This window comes from Punica granatum, chromosome 7 (assembly GCF_007655135.1).
Source record: "Punica granatum isolate Tunisia-2019 chromosome 7, ASM765513v2, whole genome shotgun sequence".
Classification (NCBI taxonomy): domain Eukaryota; kingdom Viridiplantae; phylum Streptophyta; class Magnoliopsida; order Myrtales; family Lythraceae; genus Punica; species Punica granatum.
In genome coordinates, this window is record NC_045133.1 from 24,267,355 (window position 1) to 24,275,399 (window position 8,045).

Sequence of the window (8,045 nt, forward strand, 5' to 3'; positions counted from 1 at the left end):
TAGAAAAATAGCCTATTGGCCCCTCCTTTTTTGCTCTTGGACATTTAACCTCTATAAAATTTTACATGCCCAATTTAATGTAGGTTGATTTTGGACATCGTTAGGCCTGTTGGCTAGAATTGCCAGTATAATATTTATAAATTATTCATCCATGTGACACCACATGAATTAGTCCTATGTCAGTAGAGTTAACATTTAATATGAATCACAATTAACTAACACTCTGCTCTTGATTTAAGCTTATTATTCATTAAAAAATGTGACGGATCCAAAATAATGCGTAGATCCGGTGGTCATAAAACCTCCGAGGAAAAAACAATAGGATGAAAGTTGGGTTTAATCATTCTTATAAGTATTACATAAGGTTAAAGTAAAATTGACGTTTAAATTGCTCTGCATGGACGAAGGTATATACCCAGCATATTACTTAGATGTCAAATGGAAACCATCAAATATTAATCGAGGACTTAAGAGAAACCTAAAATCCATAGTACACGTGGACAGGAAGGATTAGATCTAAAATTAATACAAGACTAAATAAGACATCGATCTTATGATCCTTTTGGTCATGTTTAGTAGATTTAAATTGAAAAAAAATATATCCAAAATTCTATTTGAAGTATTTCTTTTTCTTGGGTAAATCTATTCTAAGTATTTCATTCATACTCGATGTGAGTCATCATAATCTCGATGGATCATATCGAGACAAATTTAGACCTTTCTCGTGGGGTAAAACTTGCCTTCTCGTTGTGGGTCATCGTGATAGTGCACCGACCAACCTGAGATTTTATCACCTTAAATTTTTTTAATTTTCTTATAGCTATTCCATTTTTAGGATATTTACTCAAGAGTATAATAAATAGTCCCAAGATACATTCGGGGGCCAATTTCTGACATCCCAATAGTTCAGGGTCCTTTGCACAATTACTTTATAAAGATACCATTTTAGCTGACGTGGCACGAGGTGAATTGATTCAGGCTGGCTTTCCTTCCTCCTCCCTCCGTCTCCCTTCGTCAAATTCTTAATCCGACCAAAAACCTCTGCAAAACTTTAGAGAGAGAATCAGAGCTTTGAGAGAGAGAGATGAGTTACGAGAGAGCTCCTCAGGACCCTTACCCTCCTCCAGGTCCGCCCCTCAAACCCCGTCATCTTCATTCACAGTCTTCTCTTTGCTTGCCTTTTGATTCATCTGCCCTGCTTCGATTTCAAAGTTCCTGCCTTTCTCGATCGATAAATGATGGTGATTGGTTGATGGGTCTCATTTCGTTTTCGTTTGCGTTTTCACAGGGTACCCGCATGCTCATTATCCACCGCCGGGCTACCCATCAGCCCCGCCGCCTCCATACGAGGGGTACCCGCCTCCACCGCCAGTTGGGTACCCCTACCCTCCGCCACCGGGGCCGCCCCCACCTCGCCCACCGTTTGAAGGGTACCAGGGGTATTTCGGCAATTACCCGCCTCCCCCGTCGCAGCCCCAATACCAGCAGTGCCAGCACTACGAACATCACCACTACGATGATCAGCCGGGCTGTTTTTCCTTCCTGCAGGGCTGGTATGGATCGATTCCCCACATCTCAAGTCAATTGGCTTTTAGATCAGTTTGATGTTGCTTGTTAGGAACTTGCGGCCTGTTTAGTCATCGTGCCTTTTTGACTAAGATATCGTGGCAGCTCTGACTGAGCTGAAATTTCGCATCCAAATGTTAGCGGTACGCGTAGCAAAATTACGAATTTGACGCAGAGAGATGATTAATGGTCAATGAAAGTTTTGAGGCGTTTGTTGGATACCAATGACAGTATTCGACTTTGTGAACGGTTGTTGCTGTTGTTGGGAGTAAAGGGTAATTGGGATTGAGCTATGACTTCATTGCAGAATGTAACTAGGACAAGGAAGTGCTTATAGTACAGAAAATTACTGCAAAAGAATAGCAAGAAATCACTTTTCTAGCTGGATATTGTTGGAATCATGTCTAGATCACGTCCCCATTGCAATGGAGTTATTCAGATTTTCCCATAGAAATTTGGCTCTCGTAACTGGTGCCACTGCACTGTCTTTCAACCATCCTAGAAAACAAGGAATTTATAAGTTGTCAATGGGTGATGAGGCCTCAACCTATGAGCACGCTCCACACTGGGAGGTGAATGCTCGGGCACTGCCCCAGGCTGTGATAGGGTGGTTTACTGGCCTCTGGGGTTTAACGAAGGGTTTGTATATAAACAAATTTCGTTGATTGATTCTAGCAACCAGAGCAGTGGCTAGTTCAGATTTTGGATATGAGGCTAAATATTTGGAATTACGTAAGCTGCCCCTGTTTAGGGCCTTTATGTGGGCATAAGAAGAGAGCAAATACAATTAGGTAGGACTACTTGGCCAGATGTTTTATCAGAAATGATAAACTTCTAGTATATGAGAGCACCTAAGTTTTGTTCAGTTCTTTCTTTGTTTGCTCTTAACCAAAAGGAAAATTCTTTGTTTGCTGTTGTGTGATGCGATGACTGTTTATTCTTGTGCAAATGCGTTGCATGAACCTCATAACCTTAGGTCATCAAATTAAGCAGATCAAACACCAGTGAAGAATCTCTGGAGTCTTCTGATATGTAGAACTTGATATAAATCTTCATAGAGTATTTTTATAAATTGTCTGTTCACCCCTACAATCTGCACATCTTGCCATATCCAGTAGTAATATTCACTGTTTTTGTGGTCCCTACTTCGGTATACAATCTTCCCTGGAAACCCTGATGATATACATTCTCAGTTTTGGTTGTTGCTTATAAGTTAGAATAAGCTAACCTTCAGAATGTAACTTATATTCTGGAAAAATGATTTGTTTATATTTGTCAAAATGTTTCAGTTTGGCTGCCCTCTGCTGCTGCTGTATGATGGAAGAGTGCTGCTTCCTTCTGCGATGAAGGCATTAGAATTGTTTTCTGGTGCATCTTCTGGAAGCCTTTGTTAAGTATGAAGTGTATGTTTGGGCTGGTTACCCTTCTTTGTAAAGAGATTTTTTATTGTGTCATCGTTTTAAACTTCAAAATAGAAGCATAGACTGCTAATTAATAATATTGTTTTTATGTTATCATGTTCCTGTATGATTCTATTTATTGTCTTCTTTTATGCCCATTTCTCGGAACCTTCACTGAAGATGTATTTATGTGGATTTTAGTTCTGTTCTTTTCCTAGTGAGCTCCGCAAGTCAGAAATGATTTCTGCCTAGGCTTATATGAAATTCAAATCACCCATTTTGCATATCTTTAGTTCTGTCTTTAGCCTGATCTTGTTCTTACCCCTGAACTCTTCATTACGTATCTCGGTCTTACTAACATTTGTTAGACGATATCGACTGAAGATGACCGCTCGCACCTCCACAGCCTTCAGCTAACTTCGTTTCCAATATTGAGTATTGACCACTTGGAAGTTGGACGATTTTTTCTCGACTTTGAGCTTCTGTCATTCCCCCCCACTTCCCACTGTCCTTGTGATGTTTGAAACAGTAGCCAAAGCTCCCTTGCATTTTTCAAAGGACAGTTGTTAAAGAGAAAAAGCAAACGAGATTTCCAGGACTCTGTATGGGAACAGTTCCTACCGAATTGGTCGGAACCTCTACATTGAGCAGGTTTCCTAGTGGTTCCTCTCTTGTCATGGATACCTTTGGGTTTTCGAAATAGAGGAATCAGAACCGTGGTAGGGATCTTTCTCTTTTTGCCGCAGCCGCCGCCCCACCCCAACACCCCCCCCCCCCCCCCCCCCCCCCCCCCCCCCACACACACACACACACCCAAAAAAAAGGTAGCTGCTGTCAGCTCTTGTGGCAAGTAGTAGGTGCTCCAAGGGGGCGCCATCTGCTAGAGAGGCTGGGAGAAATTTCAGCCGACGAGTATAAATGTCTATGACCACAACAGACTTTCTTGGCTTCCTGAATCATTATCTTCTCCATTGATTTAGAAGTTTTTGCTGAAGACACGCAGCAGAAAACTCGGTCTTGGCATTCCATAAATGTCTTTTCGTTGTAATAGACTGGCTTCAGTTATATGGATAGATACAATAGAAGCGATGTCGACAAGCTCTAAGTGTAACTGGAACTTCCCACATGCCGGATTGGTGGCTTGTCAACATCATCTCTCCATTATTGAAGCTGTTATCTCAAAACAAATGTGCCCGATAAGACTCCGCGAACTAGGGTACCAGAAGCGAAACAACGGAACAAGCCATGGCAGGATAAAGGTTTAACGGGGAGAGGGGATTTTGGATTCAAAACGCATAGCAAGATTATGAAAAGATCTACTTATAAGAATCACAGAGCAACATCAGATCTCTTCTGAAACATTAACCAACAGCAATCATCATCCTTCCGACTAAAACAATATCCCATAAATTACTCCCCTACGTAGAATACATCTACTAATCAAAGCACCCAGACAGAAGCCGAGCAGGACTCTGCAAACAGTTACAAGGTCCAGACGAAGTCAGGCGCGTCTTCTCTACGCCCCACCAGGCTCCGGTAGAGGTACATCTTCTCCACCTTCTGCTTATCATCACCATCAGAAATGGCGGAAGGAGCAGCTGGGGCCCCACCACAGTCCTCTCCCACCTGATCAGAATCGTCGATAATCTCCACATTCAGCCTTGGCATCTTCCTCGCCAGAGCCTTGCAAGCCCCAAGGGTGACCTCACAAGAGGACATCCAAAGGGATCGCATTGTCTCGTACTTCCCCGGGTCTGCCAGAAGGGCGACATCCCCGAAAGGAGCATCCCTAATCTCGAGCTTTCTCAGCTTCTTGCACCCATTCAGGACATACATCATCCCCTTGTCGCTATTCCCAGCAAATGCAACAGAGAGCATCTCAAGCTGCTCCCCATACATGCCTATGTACAGGAACACCTGATCCGTCAAGAGGCCCGAGAGGGAAAGTCTTCTCAGTCCTCTACAGGACTGGACAATTGCCCCAAAGCCTTCATCCAGTGGCTGCTGTGTAACGGGATCCACCTTGACGGGGTCCAGGATGCAGAGCCTGAAGCGGACAAAGTTGGGACAGTTCTTGGCCACAGTGATCAGGGCAGCATTGGTCATCTGGATGCAGAAGTAAAGCAGTGAGTTCAGCTTCTTGCAACCAATGGAGATCGCAACCAGGCCTTCTTCTGTGACCACAGTGTTCCCGACCCCAAAGGGATCGGAGGGGAAAACCCTCAGCTCCTGCAGTTCTTTGCAGCTTGAAGCCACAACCCCGAGCCCTTTGTCTCCGATGCAATCGAGAATCTGAGATACATTAGATTGTGCTGTCAAGCATATGCTTAAAAAGTAACGAGGAAATTTCTTTTGAGAACTTTCACTCTCATCAAGCTCTGTAGATCTCCAAGTACTAAATCAGTAAGGCCTAACATAAGCATCTAATTAGTCCATACAAAAAGGAAATGAAAATGAAATTTTAGGCAAAGTTCAAGAAAACATACCCACAGGCGTTGGAGGTTTCTGCAATGGCGGATTAGTTTCATTAGCTCGCTACCAGGAACTCCTGGGGCATAGCTTAGATTCAACGAGGTCAGGTTCGGGCAGATGGGATAAATAGCAGATAGGCAGTAAGGTGCGACCTCTAAAAATCCAGACAAACTCCTGATGGATTTACACTTCTCAATTGTATTCCTCAGCTTGTAGAAGGTTTCAGAATCTGGATCATGAAGAAAAGACCCTGTGCCCAGGTCCACTAACTGAGGGGCTCGCACAAGAATCTTCTGCAGCGTATCAAGAGGGACAGCACGATTCACCCTCAGAGACTTGAGATTTGGAGACCGAGCCACAAGCCGCTCGAGAGCTGCTAAATTTATGTCGCCTTTAAGGCATGCAAAATTTAAGGAGACGAGAGATGTGTTGCTCTCAGGGAAGTGGTTGAGCCACTGGCCCCTGCGGTCCTCAACCTCATTTTCTTGCAAGTCTAGCTCCCTCAGAAACCTATTAACAACATACAATGTGGAGATGTAAGGAACATAGCAGCAGGAATAAACACAAAACAAAGTCGTTAAGCCCCTGTGAAGTATACTTTTCTATGCACTGAAATCGCAAACATATATATAATATATATAACTCAAAATGTTCTACGAACAAGACAAGCTACAACATCATAAAGACGTGTGACTGGCATGCTGTAAGCAAAGCAAAGGAAAAATTTGCAAGTAATAAGCACAGCTGAAAAATAAAAACCACTATTTGTTAAGGGTTTCAGTTAAGACCTATGTAATCCTATCAATCTACAGTCGCTGCATAATATCGCCTTCAAAGTTAAATCAACATCTCTACAACGCTCCCACCGATGCAACCAAGAACAGTGTTCATCTGAAAAGGACCCCATGTAGTAAAACAGGCCATTGATGCAAATCAGGTCAAACACAGAGATAAATTTCAGAATAACATTCTCTTAAATAAACCTGCAGTCCATGCAAAAACTTGTCCCGCATAGTATGTAACTGAAACAACTAATATTATCTATCCAAGCGAACAGCCATAAATCACTGTAAATCCAGCCACAATTTGAAGGGAATGAAACAAATCATAAGAACCAGCAGACAAAAAAACACAGATTCGGCACGAGGAATCTCACCTACAATTGGCAGCTATCGCTTTTAGGCCATCGGTAGTGAACCCTTCACAGCTGACAAGAACCAGAGACTTGAAATTCACAAATGACCTCGAGATCAGCTCAAGACTCTCATCTGTCACCACCATCCTCTTCAACCTAAGCTCCTCCAAATTAACTCTACTCTTAGCCAAGGCCACGACCCATGGGTAGACATGGCCTCCCCAGTCGTGCGGCACCAGGTTGAAGTCCGCGAAATGGGGCTTCCCCTTCAAAGAAAGGGACCGGATCGCGGGGAACCTCCCGATTAACCTCGCTGGACTGATTGCATAGCAATTGCCAATGAACACCCTCTGCCTGCTAAATCTCTCGATCCTATACCACGATTTACACACTAGAGAGATTGAATTACGGTCCCAGTGCGACGTCACGTAGTCGAACACATGCTCTATCACTTCATCTGGGAAGTAATTCATCTTATATTATCCTCTACCACGGAATGCCCGCCAGAGTCAAACCCACCAAAAACAAAAAAAAAAAAACCCAACTTTTTTATGAAGAAAATAAAAATTCAAACAAGCTCAAGGACAAGTTTTTACATGAAAGGTTCCAATAGCCCTAAGGACGGAAAATCTGCGTGAACTAGACCAGATCTAAGAATCCTCGACTACCCGACAATCGTACGGAAACCTCAGTGGAAATGAACCAGAGATACGAGAAGCTCACACACGTCTTCCCCCCTTCCTTCCTCTCTCTCTCTCTCTCTCTCTCTCTATAGATCTTACTTATTGGTGGGTAGGTAGCAAGAATTGAACTTTCTCGCCGGGGAAATGTGGAACGCCATGATTATGACTGCCACAGCGCAAAAAGGGAAATCGAAGGAGGAAAAGAAATAGGAAGGAATCGAGATTTCCGGCTCTCAGAATCTAAACTTCCCGAGGATGGATTCTGCCCAGCAGCTCAATTTGCAGCTCATGATGCCGTGAATCAAGCGAGAGATCTCTCCCCCCATCTCTCTCTCCTCTCACCTTCTCCCCTTACTCTCAGCTCCAGAGAGAGAGAGAGAGATGGCAGCAGACGTGAGAAGACCAATCATGGTTAACGGATTTCTTCTGCCATTTTTAATCCAACCATGGTTAGATCGGACGGCTGATGTCGACCCGACGGAGGGGTACGGAATGGATCCGAGCCGTCGGTGGGTGGCCAGTGATGTAACATGCATGTGTCCTTATCTCTCTGGCTTCCTCGAGGAGAGAGAAAAAGTCTTTTGGAGGTCAGAAAGGGCCGAAATGACGAGAGTGCCCCAGCGGGTCCGCGCAAATTCCTTTGCCGCCCATTTTTGAGATAAGATCCTGATAGGTCACCTCCCCCCCACGCGCGAGTGCAATAACACTCCCGGGTCGGGTCTCAAAACTTTTTACTATAATTCACCTAACTACAATTTCTTATGATTCGCGAATTATTAGATTATACTT

The 8,045-nt window shown here is 43.7% G+C and overlaps 2 protein-coding genes across 2 annotated transcripts; one reads left to right on the top strand and one right to left on the bottom strand.

The window, feature by feature from the left end:
• The first annotated feature begins 968 nt into the window (after positions 1-968).
• On the top strand, positions 969-3,183 carry LOC116212682 (cysteine-rich and transmembrane domain-containing protein WIH2). Its single transcript, XM_031547325.1, has 3 exons — positions 969-1,127; positions 1,289-1,553; positions 2,856-3,183. The coding sequence occupies exons 1-3, from the start codon at positions 1,085-1,087 to the stop codon at positions 2,911-2,913; spliced, it is 366 nt and encodes a 121-aa protein (XP_031403185.1). The 5' UTR covers positions 969-1,084; the 3' UTR covers positions 2,914-3,183.
• A 1,061-nt stretch (positions 3,184-4,244) lies between these two features.
• Positions 4,245-7,649, bottom strand: LOC116213868 (protein AUXIN SIGNALING F-BOX 2-like). The gene is made up of 3 exons (XM_031548977.1): positions 6,595-7,649; positions 5,453-5,948; positions 4,245-5,258 (listed from the first exon to the last, which is right to left on the bottom strand). Exons 1-3 carry the CDS (start codon positions 7,044-7,046, stop codon positions 4,449-4,451), a joined length of 1,758 nt encoding a protein of 585 aa, XP_031404837.1. The 5' UTR covers positions 7,047-7,649; the 3' UTR covers positions 4,245-4,448.
• Positions 7,650-8,045: the final 396 nt, after the last annotated feature.

What these genes read in the sequence shown, in the direction of transcription:
- LOC116213868 (XM_031548977.1), bottom strand. Translation starts at nt 7,046, where the DNA reads ATGAATTACTTCCCAGATGAAGTGATAGAGCATGTGTTCGACTACGTG. An exon ending in GCGATAGCTGCCAATTGTAG is followed by an intron (nt 5,949 to 6,594) that starts GTGAGATTCCTC and finishes TGTTGTTAATAG; the next exon opens with GTTTCTGAGGGAGCTAGACT. An exon ending in GAAACCTCCAACGCCTGTGG is followed by an intron (nt 5,259 to 5,452) that starts GTATGTTTTCTT and finishes AATGTATCTCAG; the next exon opens with ATTCTCGATTGCATCGGAGA.
- LOC116212682 (XM_031547325.1), top strand. Translation starts at nt 1,085, where the DNA reads ATGAGTTACGAGAGAGCTCCTCAGGACCCTTACCCTCCTCCAG. An exon ending in GGACCCTTACCCTCCTCCAG is followed by an intron (nt 1,128 to 1,288) that starts GTCCGCCCCTCA and finishes GCGTTTTCACAG; the next exon opens with GGTACCCGCATGCTCATTAT. An exon ending in TTTTCCTTCCTGCAGGGCTG is followed by an intron (nt 1,554 to 2,855) that starts GTATGGATCGAT and finishes AAAATGTTTCAG; the next exon opens with TTTGGCTGCCCTCTGCTGCT.